Consider the following 15,776-nt stretch of genomic DNA (forward strand, 5'->3'; position numbering starts at 1 on the left):
AACTCCAGTGTTTAGGCATAAAATATATGGGTTCACTCATCAAGTATCATGGGAAGGGCATTGGGGGCATACAGTACTTGGAGTATCGTCTTGCCGTCTGCCTGCTTGCCTACTAAAAGGAGACCTTACAGGGTATGGCTTGGCTCTTCAGATAGTGGAATCTGGCAAGGGCTGCCTCCCACCTTGGCACATGCTCTTTTCTCTACCTGCCGTGCTCTGATTTAGATTTAAACTCATGTCACCTTTTCAGGCATCTCTGTCCTCAGGCTAGGTCAGTCTCCTCTCCCTGCATTCTTACATGTGACCTCATAACACCCTATGCGTCTATTTCTTAGTGCCTCATTGTGTGATTGCTCCTTATTTGGGTCACTGTGGGTCACTGTCTCTCTTCCTGCATTGTCATTGTCACGAAGGCAAGAGGAGTGTCTGCATAGCTCATGACTAGTCCCAGCATCCACCATGGTAACTGGAACATAAAATATACTTGAGATATTTTCTGAATCAAGTGATAAATGGCTAAATAAATGGATGGAAGATGAGCCAAGCCTTTACAGGGGCATCTCTGGAGCTGCAGGGGTCAGAGGAAGAACATCTGACAAGTCAGAGGAAAGCCTTAAAGGTTCAAGATGGAGGATCACATCCCAGTTCTGCTTCCAGCTCAAAGCTTCCATCGCCTTTGTAAAATGTTGCTTCCCTAGAGCTGCTGGCAATATTGAGATGCTATGTGCTATGTGCCTATCAGAGGTATGGTGTGTCAGTACGCGTCTCTTAACAAGTCCTGCTATTGTTAGATGCTGAGTGGGAAGGAACAAAATTAACTTTCGGAATTGCCATTTATTGAGGCTGAGAGCTCGGGCGGACAAGGAGAGCTGTTTTGGCCATATTGAGTGCAAAGTTCCTGTGGTGCGTGGGGCTGGGATGGAGGGACAGCACCTAGAAATAGAAGTTGATGATGTGGGATTGGCCTCTCCTCTCTCACCTTAGTTTCCTTGGGGAAGGAGATGTGAGGTTTGAGAGTGACTTCAGGGGCTAGGAGGTTTCTTGTGGAATACTAACACATTTCATGTTATCAGGACGGACGTTTAGCTCTCAGGGAGTGAGATCATAATCAGTCTTCATGTCTAGTTATCTTTTTTTTAAGAAGGTAAATTTATACTATTTATTTCTAAGAGATTAAATAGAAAATTTGTTTCAGATTTTCAAACTCAGATATTAAAATTTATCTGAGCTAAAACTTCTTTTGAAGCAAAAAGTCTCTTAAATATAAGTCAACAAAAATAAAAGTTGAAAATGCCCCCATGTCCCCTATTCGGCAAAAGTCATTTGGTCACACCTTCTCTGCACAGTGTTGCGTACTGCTTCCAGAGTGGCTCCAAAGCAATTATCCAAACCTTACCCTCACACTGTCCCTGGGAGATGAGCCCTCTAAGTGTTTATTGTCTCTACTTCACAGATCAAGAAAGTAAAGCAGCGAGAGAGAAAGCAATTCACCAGAGGTCTTGCAGAGACCTGGTGACAGTCTGTGCATGGGGTCAGGTACTTGGTCCTAGTCTGTTGTCTGCTGACCATGGCCCTATGTGGGAACAGCCCTCAGTAAACTAGGCTGTTTTAAGGGGTGTACTAGTGAGCATTTGAACGTAGCTTTCAGTTCCAAATAGTTATGGGTGAGTTGAGATCTGTTATGGACACTGGTGTTCTTCAGTAGCTGAATACAGCTGTTTTAACACTCCAAAGATTTAAATAAACCAATTAACAAAGAAGCAAGTATATTTAACTCAAAGAGAATTTAGCCATCACATGTACATAGTAATGCTGAAATGAGTTTACAAATCGTTTGAAAATGGTCAGTAGGATGAGGTAATAGTAATGAGGCTGGGTCTTACTCCATTGCCTAGGCTGCTTTTAATCTCCTCATTCTCTCTCTTCAGCCTTGTAGAAAGATGGATTTATAGGCACATACCACTGTGACTGGCTCTGCACTGCATTTCACGGGTCAGACTCTTGGGCAGTGCAGGTTGAATATCCCTTATCCAAACATCTACACTTGGCAGTACTTAAATTTGAAAGTCTTTTGAGAGCTGTAAAGATAGATATAGTTCCATAGCTGTGCTTGTGAGACAGGTTGTAGTAAAAACACAGGCATGGCTTAGCAGGCACGACTTAGCGGTAGAGTAGTTGATTGGCATGTGCAAGGCCCTGGGTTCAGTTCTCAGCACCATAAAAAAGCAAACAAAAAAAGGAAAGAAAATTAAGCTTCTTTATCTCCAGGGTGGGATATAATATTCTCCTGTTATTCTAAGCATCAGAAGGCTGGGGAAGGAGAACAGGAAGCTAGAGGCTAGCCCGCACGGCATAGCAATATCCTGTCCCAAAGAAACTACACAAGCGACCCTCCGCAAGACAACAAGAAAAGGCCCCCAACTATCAGTAAAACCAAAACTGCCTTCAGAGCGCAGGTTCTGAATGTCATCTCAGACTTTGTGGTGGGTGTTCTCACTGACAAGACAACTCTAGGGGATGCTTCAGTGCTTGCAGCTTTGAAACTTTCCAGGTCTTGAACTTGCCACCCATCTGTGTCATGTGCCTTGGGCCTGAGGGCATGGTTTTCCCCAAGGAAAACAGAGGAGAAAAGTCAGGCACACATGCACCTAGGTGATGCTACTGGCTTTGAGCGCTGTTTTGCCACCTACTACTTGGGGTGACCCTGGCTCAGCTGCTTAATCTAATGGAGTGGCAGTTATTATGCCTTCCTGTGATGTTCCTCTGACATTTAAGTAGAATAAGCCATTGCATATGTCTGACAACAGCTGCAACTTATCCAACACTATCCCCCAACATCTATGGAACCTTGTAGTCAGTGTTCCACTTCACTTTAGAAGGGGGTAGCTGAGACCCAGGGCTACTGTCTGGCCATGAAGAGGTTAAGTGTGTGGAGCTTGGATTAACTGAGCTATTTGGATTTGAGTCTCAACTGTGTGGTCTTCCTTGTATAATTTACTTAACTTTTGTTACCACAGTGAGATGCAGCTGGTGAGTAGAAGGGCCAGGATTTGAACCCTGGTCTATCTGACATCAGGAATTTCCCCCTAGCCTATATCCACGCACAGGGAAGCCTTTTCTAGTCTTCAAGATCTAGACTAGATATCTCTGGTTTGTGCTTGTGAAGCCTGTCTCCTTCCCTGCCACACACATCTTGCATTCTTGACTCCAAGTGTGATGCCTAGCTTGTATTCTTACAGTGTGGCTCGTGGTGGATGCTCATGGCATGGTGGTTGGTGGGATGTGTCCCTCCTACATCACGACTTGGTTCATTGGAAACCTTATGTTTTTCACTCAGGTCATAGCTGCTACTGGAAGTGACGAGAAGTGCAAGCTAGCAGTGTAGAGGGGAGCACAGTCCAGTGTGAACTACAGCCAGGGCAGCCTGAAGGATGCAGTGAAGAAGCTGGCCGGCAGCGGTGGGGTCAACTTAGCCATTGACATGGTGGGAGGAGATGTCTTCCTGGAGTCTCTTCGCAGGTGCGGGTACTGCTCTGTCCAGAATGGTTAGAGCTGGGGCTCCACACAAGCTCCCTGAAGCTCTAACTCCCTGCATCTCTAACTCTCTCTGTCTTTGCTGCTCACATCTCCTGTAGGCATCAGCGTCAACGAGAATAGCTGAGTGGGCGGGTGACAAGGAACAGAAGCAGAGAAAATCAGGAAATGCTTAAATATAGTAAAAACAAAATACCCAACTGGAAAATATTCAAAAAATGACTCCAGACTCTCCAGTTGGCAACGCTGGAGACTTTAGAAATTATCCATGTGTTAAATCTAGCTCTTTGGTTCCCCACTAGGCTGCTTTAAATATGTGGGGGTGTGGGGTCCTGGGGTGATCTTTGTTCAGATGCTAAGATTTCTGTGATGGTAGTTCCTCCTTCCCCAGCTGACTATGCACCAAGGTACAAGCTCTTTTGATGGCGCTGGTCCCGCAGGAGCTGTGTGCTTCCTTAGTTTGTCTGATTAACTATGTGTCACTAGAGACTTGGTAGGACTATTCTATCTTATAGTCTCTATATTTCACTCAGGGCTTCTGGTGATCTCTGAGAGCATTGTTCCTGTCTGCTCTTTCTCCATCCCCCTTCCCTTTCCTCCTTGGTTTCTTAAGACAAAGTATGTGCTATGCTGTCCTTAAGCTCCCTCTGTAGCCAAGGCTGGCCTCGAACTTCTGATCCCAGTACCTCCTGAGTACTTAGTTGATAAGCATGCATGAGTCACCCCACCAGGCCTGCTTTCATTTTTCACATCTGTGCTTTGTAATTTATCTCATTTTGAAGTAGAAAAACCAGAGCAGCAAGAGCTGCCAGCCCACAGAAGGAATGCAGTTAGTCTTGGATAGAATGCAGCAGGGACCCCTGAGCTGGGAGGCAGGTGTCTGGACACTGGTGTCACTTGCTGGTCCTAAGCGCAGAGGAGAAACAGAGGAGGAAGCAGAGACCAAGTGGACCCACTCTTGTGCCTTCCATCTTGCATCCCGGATAACTGTGTTTTGTAAACAGCTTCTCACTTCCTTTCTGTGCAAAGCCCCGTGGGAAGCCATTGGTTATGACCCACGTGTGGTGTGCTCTCTGGCACTTTTCACAATGGGCTGCACAGAAACCTCAGGAGGTTTTGTAGATTATTCGGAATTCTCTAAAGAAGCCCCATGCCTTAAGGAGTCCTAAAGTGCCCTTGTTTAAAGTGACTCCTTATCCCTCATATCCCATCAGCTGCCTTATTCCCTACTGCCCGAGGTCCAAGCTGACTTGTCTTGACATACAACCCATGGAGTGCCATTGGTTGATACCCAGTATCCTTCCACACTTGAAGTCAGCCTTGATTCTAAAGCACCCTGTCCGAAAACCTTTTCTGTCTCCTCCTTGCCGTCAGCCTGGCGTGGGAGGGCAGGATCGTGGTGTTGGGATTCGCTGGAGGAAACATTGCGTCTGTGCCCAGCAACCTGTTGCTCCTGAAGAACATCTCCGCCATGGGACTGTACTGGGGTCGCTACCAACACCAGGACTTTGCAGTGTTTTCCAAGAGCATGTCCACAGCCATGCAGTACTGCCAGCAAGGGCTCATCCACCCCCATACAGGTGCTGTGTTTAAGCTGGAGAAGGTGAGACGGCGCGGAAGGAATGGGGGGGAGAGCAGGCTGGGAAATTATCCCTGTCAAATCTGGCAGCCTTATCTCTGAGTCCCATAAACCCTCTTTTGGTGGACTAAAAAGGTAAGGATGCTATCCTGAGTGTTGGGATGTAGAGTGTCACGGGCTTCAGTGTGTCCAAATCCCCGCCATTCTCCTGGCTTTCAACATGGATGTGGGATTAAGCTGAATTTGAGGGCTCTGTCAATCACTGGAGATTCAGAGGGAGGGAAGTTAACAGTGCACTAGAAAATAATTTACATGTGTCATTTTGAACCTTGAACTTTGCAACACAGCGTCTCAAGAAGGAAGCACTTGACCTGACCTTTGGTTTTCAAATACAGATGTCTCAAAGTATAGCCGGATGATCCGAGCGCGATACTGTGACCAGAGCAGGAGTTGTGCTGGGTGTCAGAAGACACGTATCCATCCATTAGTCATTGTAGTTAATTCTGCTGCTTATTCACTCCCTGCTTTCATTCCCCCGCAGTCTCATAATTGTGGCTTAGACTTCCTCCCCAGCAGAACTGCATGCATTCATAGGCAGCTTGGCTGTGAATGCGAGTCCCAGGCCTTTCCTGGGACGCCTGCCTTTCTCTTTCTCTAAGGACATTTTTTTCCTTAATGCGGTTTAATGTTAACAAAACCAAACCAAACCAAACCAACAACCCCCAAACCAACCTGTTTGGTAGTTATAGTCAGTGATGAAGGCCATGTCCTGTTCAAATGTGTATTCTCGGAGGTTAGGCTCTTTCACTGTCCGGCTTCACAGATTACCAACCTCCCACCTGTGTGGTTCCTGTGGTCCATTGTCTTGAAGCAGTGTGTGTCCTTTCTCTCTCTGGTTCTCTGGTGTGTGTCAGGAAAGCATCAGACTGTTGGTAGGGGATCTGCTGGTTGTATTCAGTAATTCAGCCCCCCCCCCCGCCCCCCCCCCNTGGCAGTCCCCCTGCTTCAGTTTCTACTGTACAGTCACGGAGAGGGCCCTCAGCAGAGGCTCTCAGATGACCTTCAGGAGTTGCGTTTGGGGATGTGGGGGGATGTGGTGGAGACCACAGCAGCTCCCCTCTGGGACCACGATTCTTCAGAAGCCTGGTAGCTGCATGCTTTCACTTTTTCATTCATCCTTTTCTTTTAAGAAAAGGTTTTGTGGCCTTAAAGTGTTGAAAACCACTAGTTTGGTAGCTTTCTGGTCTGGTTCTGGCTTTGGCTTTCTTTTACCCAGAGGGAGAGGCTGATGCGGGAGACACGTGGTAGTTGAAGGTCTCCTCCCTCCGGTAATGCGTTCTCGGTGTTGCTGAGGCATGGGAAAAGAATCACTTTAATTGTCCACATGCTGCTCTTTCCTCCCAAACACAAATTAGCACTAATTACTGTCTGTCAGCCTCCATTCGCCTTTCCGCCTCCCAGGAGGGCCCTTGACAAGGATTGCCTGGGTCTGCCCCCTCTGCTGACTTAGGTGCCTCTGAGTGGCCTTCCAAGCCAGGCTCTCCAACACCAAGTCCATCTCCACATTCGCTGTCTCTTCTTTTTCTGTGTCTGCGACTGGGCAGACAATTCAGAGAGATTCCAGAGGCTAAGCACTTTGTAGATATTAATTGATTTAATCTTCCGGGAAGCTCTTTTGTGGTCTATCCATTGTTTAATCAGTTTTTACTGGTGAAGGACTTGGACCTAGAAGCTAAGAAAGCTGCCCAGTGATGTGTGTGTCAGAGCTGATCAGCAGAGATGGCTGGTCGGACCAGAATCTCTCTGCTTAGGACCATGTCAGACTCTCTGGAAATGAACCAAGCAGTGCCTTTGTACATACTGTGCTCTCTCTTTTGTTTTTGTTTTTTAATTAATTAATTAATTAATTAATTAATTTTTTGAGACAGGGTTTCTCTGTATAGCCCTGGCTGTCCTGGAACTTACTTTGTACACCAGGCTGGCCTTGAACTCAGAAATCTGCCTGCCTCTGCCTCCCAAGTGCTGGGATCAAAGGCGTGCGCCACCATGCCTGACTCTCCTTTTTTTTTTTTTTTTTTTTTTTTTTTTAAAAAGACAGGGTCTCACTGTGTAGCTCTGGGTTGCCTGGAACTCACATGTATGCATACCAGGCTGGCTACGAACTCAGAGAAACCGACCCACTCCTGTCTCACAAGTGCTAAGATTAAAGGTGTGTGCCGCCACAGCCAGAACACACTGTATCCTATAGTATGAAAATTATCTATCCTAAATATCTACATGAACCTCAAGAATGATCTTGTAATCAAAATGACCAAGACTCTTGTATTTACTTAAGCAGTGACAATTTATACATTTTACTTGTTTAAAACCACTTAGAGTAAGTGAATATATAATTGGTTTTACTGAACTTTATTTTTGATTTAAACATTATTTGTCAGAACCTGTTGGGATTAAAAAAATAGCCACCAAATTTATAAAATCTATACAGTGGCGGAATGTTTGGTGCTTTTACAGTTTTGACCTTGATAGCTCATATAAATATGCCAATAAACTTTGCTCTATCAGTCTTTCGGTGGGCTGAGGCCTGTACTTTTCCCCTTCACTATAACTACTTGTTCAATGCCGTCCTTCCCACAGTGCCCTCCATGTAGGGCTGTGTGCTATCCTTACGTCTGTCGCTAGAGACTCCAGCTGTTGTCCCTCACTCATGTATATGTTGACTGACTTATTGAGGTCAGAGCCCCAGAGTTCAGACGTTGGCTGTGAGTACATTAGACATCTTCTGCTCTGTCCTCACTTACAGTGGGGCAGTAATATACTCTGTGTGCTCTGCTGGGTGTGGAAACTAAACAAAATAATACATATGAAAAAAACCCAGTAAATTTACGTAGCTCCCGAATGTCCAAGATAGCATTGTTATAAAATACGGAACTGAGCTTTTCCTGTCCCTGTGAAGGATAACTTTTACATGGAGTTCTCAGAGGGAGGGATTAGAACCCTAGCCATCAGATTTTAAATTTAAGCCGGAACTTAACTGTTGACACTCTTGGATTACATATGCGTTGGCCTGTGATCTGTTCAGACTGTGATCTGTTCAGAGAACAGCACTGCTGAGGTGTGCAGTCTGTTTTCTTTATGAAGCTGGATGCATATATCCTGATCTAACCCAGCACTGAAATCTTACAGATCTGAGATTATTCCTATGTAAAGGTTAGGTCACCATGTGAATAGAATTAATGACTAGAAATTGTTTGCTTCAGGGTACCTCTGTGCAGGTGGAATATTCTTAAAAACAAAACTTCAGACCCAATAGTAATTATTCCATTGATCCAGACCTAGTTTGTGGAGAGTCTTATATCTGCTCTCCCCACCACAAATATACCTCCAGCCTCTGGACACATGGCTGCTCTCACACTTCTCTGGGATGCTCCACCCGGGGTCTACAGCCTTAGACCACTGACAGTCCCTTGTTCCCTGGAGTGAGGTGGATCTTAGAGCCAAAGCCTCCATGTCCTTATTACAGCTGCAGAGCAGACACTTAAGCTAAGGGACTCATAGAAGCCTCTCTTTTCCCCAGGAACAGCATGAGGCCTGGCACTGCAGTGAGAAATGTAGAGTGTTCTGGGTAGGGCAAGCTTTGAGGAATGTACGACAGAGGGTAAATTGCTTTATTTTCTTCCCACTGATTGTTTTACATGGCTTCTTCATAGAGGTCCCATATGACCAGCGCTCTGTGTATCTCTGAAGCTTCATCCAGTTGAGGATTTGTAAACAACTTACCCCCCCCCCCCACCGCCCCGCACAGTTTCCATCTTCCTTGGATTCAGTCTTACTTTCCCCTTCCCCTTGCTGCCCTGGAATTGCAACCATCAACGCCGCATTAGGGTGTGTGTGTCTGTGTGTCTGTGTGTCTGTCTGTGTGTGTGTGTTTTAAGCTCTGCTCATTTGTCACCCTTAAAGACTTATTTTTGACTGGACTTAGACTTAGAAGTAGAAGCTCTCAGTGAGGACAGCCCACGTCTCTTGGCAATCTGTCCCTGGCATTTTTCTTTGGTGGTTTTCATTCTCTTGGCCACAAGTTTAGCACATTCTTCAGCCTCCTCCTCCTTGTTTTTCTTAGTGTGTTGTTTCTTTAGAGCACTTGTGTTGCAGGACACATGGAGCGACAAGATGGTGACTCTTGGGGGCTTTAGAACAGGGTCCTTACCTTCTCTGTGTAAGGGCTTCCTGACAGCATGCTGCTGGACATCATCTTCTTTTATTTATTTATTTATTTATTTATTTATTTATTTATTTATTATATGTAAGTACACTGTAGCTGTCTTCAGACACACCAGAAGAGGGAGTCAGATCTCGTTACAGATGGTTGTGAGCCACCATGTGGTTGCTGGGATTTGAACTCTGGACCTTTGGAAGAGCAGTCGGGTGCTCCTACCCACTGAGCCATCTCACCAGCCCGGACATCATCTTCTTTAGAGAGACTGGAAAGCTTTTGAATGCTGCTGGGGCTCTTTTGGGCTTCAACCCCTGAAGCATAGTAGTGAAGAAGTATTAAAAAAGTATAGCAAAGTAAAAACAAAATTCGAGGCTTTTGGGCCCAGGCTTGGGAGTGTAGCCTTTGTGGCTTAGTGCTCCAGGTGCTGGTCATAAAACAGATAGCGACATTCCTCCACCTACCCGCTTCCTGGGTTCAATTCAAAGAAAGGCACCCTGACCATTACTGGAACCTACAATGCAAATGTGCTATCTTTAGGGGCTCTTAGATTGTTAGGGGTTCTTAGAAACTGTCTTGAGAGATAACCTGACACTTGTGACTTTATACTTCCTTGTGACTCTTAACTGGTATTTTTGGTATTTTCCAACAACGCCCTCCCCACCTCCTTGAGTTGTGGTTTCTTCCTTTAAATACCCCCTTACTCAGCTACTCGGGGCACCATGGTCCTCTACCCCTGCATGGTGTATGACCATGGGCCCGAGAGCGCTCTTGATTAAAAAATCCTCTTGCAATTTGCAGCAAGATCGTTTCTTGTGTGTGATTTGGGGTGTCGCCTCTCCTGAGTCAGAACATGGGGGAGTCCTCACGTTGTGGGTCTTTCAGTAGTATCTGTCAATATCCACCCTCCCTCCACCTTTTATTTTTATTTTTTTATTTTTTTTAAAGATTTATTTATTTATTATATGTAAGTACACTATAGCTGTCTTCAGACACACCAGAAGAGGGCATCAGATCTCATTACAGGTGGTTGTGAGCCACCATGTGGTTGCTGGGATTTGAACTTCGGACCTTCGGAAGAGCAGTCGGGTGCTCTTACCCACTGAGCCATCTCACCAGCCCTCCCTCCACCTTTAAAAAATAATACCCAAGTCGAGAACACTCAGCTTGGCATCCACAGTGCGGCCCCGAACAGTCTTGTGCTTCTCTCTAGTTACCCTGATCTCTAACTAGAATGTCCTTACTCAGCAACAAGTGCACACTACATGGGTCAAGACACCTCACTTTAATGGGAAAGTAAGGTATTTGTCATTCCTACCACTGATTAGGACACATACCCAGCCCTCCCTTTCACTCTTCACCCAGAGCACCAGCAGCTCCTTCTGTGGCCGTGCCTCTCATGGAGAGAATGAAATTTGTGTTCACCATCCATCGCAGTGGCTGTCTGTGGCTGGTGACTCGGAAACAGATCTTCAGCTTCTTCTTGACGTGGTTAACTGCTAGATAGGGCCATGTGGGTTCTAGGGATTGAACCCAGGTCATCTGGAAGAGCATTTTCTTTTTATGAAGCAATGTTTTTATTTATTCTTTGAGAATTTCATAATTATATTTGGCTCCCATCCATCCCCCTTTCCCATATCTCCTAGATCTTCCCCACCTTTCCATTCACCCAACTTCATATTCATTCATATCCCCTGATCCCTACCTCTTAACACACATTCGATCCAGTTTGTATTAGCTAACTACTCCTGGGACTGGGGATTGCCTTGTAGTGTTCATAGCAGGGCTTACTCAGTTAAAGAAAACTGATTTTCCTTCTCCCAGCAGCAAGATGCAAATAACTTCTCAGCTAAGAGTGGGACTTAATGCCCACCTTCTCTCCTGCATGCTGAAATTGTGTCTGGCTTAAGCTTGTACAGGTCTTGTGCAGGCCATCGCCATTTCTGTGAGTTCATCTGTGCATCTGTTCTGCTGTGTCTGGGAAACACTGTCTCCTTGATGTCATCCCCTCTGGCTCTTTCAGTCTTTCTGCATCCCCTTCTCAGTGGATCTCCGAGTCTTGGAGGTATATTGTGATAGAGATAAGCGTCTTTAAGAGGCTTTATTTCTAAGGAATTAGGTTCTGTGGCTGTGTCACCCAGTCTGACTTTGAGTTCTTCAGTTGAAGAGACCCTCCTGCCACCGTCTCCCTAGCAGCTGGGATTATAGGTGAATGCCACTGTACTCAGATAATTCTGTGATTCTGATGAACACCTGCAATTATGTGGCCACCTGTATAATAAAGATAGTTTGTTTCCATTATCTTAGAAGATTTCCCTGCGCCCCTGTGTAACCCACCTTCCTACCTTACTCCATAGCCCCCTAGCAATAACTCCTCTGTTTTCTCTCCTGCAATCTGGGCTTTTCTAGAATATCCTATAAATGGCCATGTCGGTCGTCCATGACCTTTGGGTGTTGGATGATTTTTTTGTTTATGTATTTACTTTCAAATTTATGTTTTATTGTGTGTGGGTATTTTACCCTTGTTTTAGTTTGGGTTTTATTGCTGTGAAGAGACACCATGACCAAGGCAACTTTTATACATAAAACATTTAATTGAGACTGGCTTACAGTTTCAGGGATTCAGTCCATTATCATCATGGCAGGAAGCATGACAGTTTGCTGGCAGACATGGTGCTGGAGGAGGGAAGATTTCTACATCTTGATTAGAAGGTAGCAGAAGGAGACCGTGTTCCACAGGCAGCTAGGAGAGGACTGGGTGGAGCTTGAGCATAGGACACCTCAAAGCCCTCCTCCCCAGTGACACATTTCCTCCAGTCAGGCTACATATCCTAATAGTGCCAGACAGCATGGGCCAAGCATTCAAACGCATGAGTCTGTGGGAGGCCAGATCTATTCAAATCCCAGACTGCATGTATATCTGCATCACGTGCATGCTTGGTGCCCACAGAGAACAGAAGAGGGCACCATCCCCTGTGACTAGAGTCATCACAGATGGTTTTAGGGTCCCACGTGGGCTCTAGATATTGAACCCAGGTCATCTGAAAGAGCAGCCAGTGCCCTTAATTTTTGAGCTATCTCTCCAGGCCCCATAATTTTACATCCTTTAACTTTGTATAATTCTTCGGAAGTTCATCCAGACTAAATGCATCAGTAGTTCAGTCCCTTTTGTTGTGGAGTGGTGTTTCTTTCTCTTTCTCTCTCTTTTTTTTTAAAGATTTATTTATTTATTATATGTAAGTACACTGTAGCTGTCTTCAGACATTCCAGACGAGGGTGCCAGATCTTGTTACGAATGGTTGTGAGCTATCATGTGGTTGCTGGGAATTGAACTTAGGACCTTCAGAAGAGCAGTCAGTGTTCTTAACCGCTGAGCCATCTCTCCAGCCCCTTTTTTCTCTTTTTAAGTGGAAACTTTATTATAAAGAAGCCAAGTGATGTTTTGTTGGATGGATATACCACAGCCTGTTTATTCAGTTGTCAATTAATAGACACGGGATTGTTTTCAGGTTTGACATGTACATATTCATGTACATTTTTGTAGAAATATGGCTTTATTTATTTTAGGATTGAAATTTCTAGGATAGATGCTAAGTGTACATTTAATGTTAAAACACATTTGCACAGATACCTGATTGGTTTTGTTATTTCCCTCGTCTCCATGCTATCCAACTAATGTCATTAAACAAGAATGACACAGGGCCAGAATTTGATTTCAGTAGCTTTAAATGGTTTGTTTAAAAGAAATTTATGTATAGTTCTAAAAGGAGCTGCTGTTGATGCCTGTAAGAGAAGAACACACTTGATGGCCCCAGGAGCTCTTTCTCTGTATCCATTATTCAGAAGCAATTCTGCTTCGGCCTCTACAGCCCATGATTTCTGAAGACAAAGCCACCTTATGCCATTCCCATCAAGGCCCACATGACATGTAGGTTTCCTGTGAGCAGGGCATTGTGGGCTAGAAAACAGTGCTCAGGTAGACATGTGGGCTGGAGGTTGAGGTGTCAGGTCTAACATTTTGGGATTTGGCTTCTACCTATTTCCTAAGACTATGTTGAACTTTTAAACCAACTGTCAACTCTTTTTCCAGAGAGGCTGGGCCAGTTTGCATTCTCTACCAATAATGCCCGAGAGTTGGAGTTGTTTTGTGTTTGTCCACACTTAATATTATCAGTTGTTTAGTTTTAGTGACTTTCATAGTAGATGTATAAAGTTATCCGTTTGTGAGTATAACTTATATTTCCCTAATGATCAGTGACCTTGAGTCTTTTCATGAATTTATATGAGGTCTGCATCTCCTTTTTGATGAAATGTAATGATGATTAAGCTTTTTTTTTTTTTTTTTGTGATACCATGCCACCATGCCATGGGACTTGAACCTGGGACTTCTCACATGCTAGGAAATGCCCTCTTCCACTGAGCTGTATTTCTATTGTTGATTGACTTTTAAAAGAGGGTTCAGATCAGTTTGTATCAGAATAAGGGCATCAGCCAAAACATTTCACCTTTTAATGGAAAGTCCCACTCAGCCTCAGGTACATCCATTGGCTTATTCACGAGTTTGTTTGATTCATCATTTGCTGAGAACATTCTGTATGACAGTCGATAAAAATGTAGGACGAAGTCCTGCCCTTGAGTTTATTTTTCAGTCAGAAAGACCTCAGGAGGGCGCGGATAGGGAAGAGCCAGTGCTGACAGGAGGCATGACTCAGCAGGATATATCTGGGGAACTTAAGTACTCTGATTATTCCGACTTGATGAGCTGATTAAAAATTCCACAAGCAGAACCTTCACCTTAAAACAAAAGCATTATCTTTCCCTTCCTCAAATTCCAGGTTGCGTGCCTCTCCAGACATTTAATTACGGCTTCACCCCCTCAAGGCAGAGAACCAATGTTCTGGGTACGGTTTGCATCTCAGTAGTTGCAGCTCCCTGTCTGCAGCAGCCTGTAGGATGCAGGGCAGTGTCCTCAGACCTCTGTAGCAGCCCTCAAAAGATGGGTTTGCAGCTTTGCATTTTCCCACACAGACTCTCACTTCATTGCCTTCATTTCCCTTTCCCAGACGCCAGTGGGAAGCTGGTTCCCAGCTCTGGACAGAAACCTAGGAGCAATGACAATGATAACAGAAGTGGCAACTGGACATGGGAAGCCATGGGACGTCTGAAAAACAGATACATAAGATTAAGCTTTCCACATTGTCTTATCTCTTTAGCAAGCTAGGTAAATATGGGACTCATTTCTACAGACGGTTTATTTAGATGCAAAATGGCTAAAAACAAGAGTTTGCACTTGAAGCCACAGTTTTCTTCTATGTTAACATTCATTTGCGGGGAGTCTTCATTTCCCTAGGATGCCAGGTGATGAAACACCACTATCTCAGATAATACTTATTTTCTTAACTGCTTTCTACTGTGAGGCTCTGACAAATCTAGGGGAGTGAGCAGCTCTACCTGACAGGGAGAGCCGTGCAGCTGTGAGTCACCTGGAGACAGCATTGGGGAATGAGTGTTCCTAACATCTGTCTTAGACTTCCTACGCCTCCTCCCAGTGAGCCTGTCTGTACCGTGGAAAGGTCTCCTAAGGCACAAAGCTCCACAGTGCAGATGTTTTTACCCAGAGAGAGACATGATTGATTGATTTCTCTACTTATTTTTAGTTACTTATTTTGTGTGTGCTTTTTTTTTGGGGGGGGGAGAATCTCAAATGGGAAGTGTTGTTTAACCAGCAAACTCTTCTCAAAGCATATATTCCTTGTTGGACTATGCAAAGCTAATCTTCTGCTGTTATATCCATATACTTATAAATGTTTACCTTTTCTGGTCCCATGTACTCTCACCCCCACTGTCCGTCGTCACTCTTTCCTCCTTCCAAGCACCTCTGCAGCATGTCTGATGTATTCCTGTGGGTTTGTGTTTCCTTGTAAAACACACAGCCGTATTTGTGTGTTATCTTTAACATCCGCAGCTGGTGGTGTGCTCTTGATCTGACTGCTTCTTACCTTCAGATGCCATGCTGTTGTAAGACCTCCATTTTGCCACCACCGCGTCTGTGCATCCTGCATTGTCTCCCAGAATTGTGCAGTGGTACTCACGTGGTGTACACCCACCATGGTTTGCAGACACACTCACGCTAGACCTCCAGGTTGAGTTCGTGACACCATACTCGGTGTGATAATAGGCAGCCTTGTGGGTCTAAACTTAGGGACTTGTGTAGCTGTCTTGTGGGGACTGTTCTAGGAGCAGGACTGCTGGCTTATGATACGTATGCTTACTCATCCTGTTGGCTGGTCACTCTGTAGAATGACTCTGTGAGGTTTTTTGTTCGTCCCAGAAATATGTGACAGTTCTTGTCTACTTGTCATTTTGTTGCTATGCAGCAGTGTCTATATTTCTGATATTCACCCAAATAATAAGGCATAAGAGTATCTTACGGAGCCGGGCGTGGTGGCG

General features: G+C 45.0%; 1 protein-coding gene across 1 annotated transcript in view; it reads left to right on the forward strand.

Annotated features, from left to right (window-relative positions):
• The window catches only part of LOC110301224 (quinone oxidoreductase-like protein 2), a 31,158-nt gene that overhangs the window by 8,601 nt on the left and 6,781 nt on the right, over nt 1–15,776 (forward strand). The window contains 2 exon segments of the mRNA XM_029482961.1: nt 3,338–3,519; nt 4,909–5,137. Of these exon segments, the coding sequence (XP_029338821.1) occupies nt 3,338–3,519; nt 4,909–5,137 (411 nt within the window).

This window comes from Mus caroli, chromosome 1 (assembly GCF_900094665.2).
Source record: "Mus caroli chromosome 1, CAROLI_EIJ_v1.1, whole genome shotgun sequence".
Classification (NCBI taxonomy): domain Eukaryota; kingdom Metazoa; phylum Chordata; class Mammalia; order Rodentia; family Muridae; genus Mus; species Mus caroli.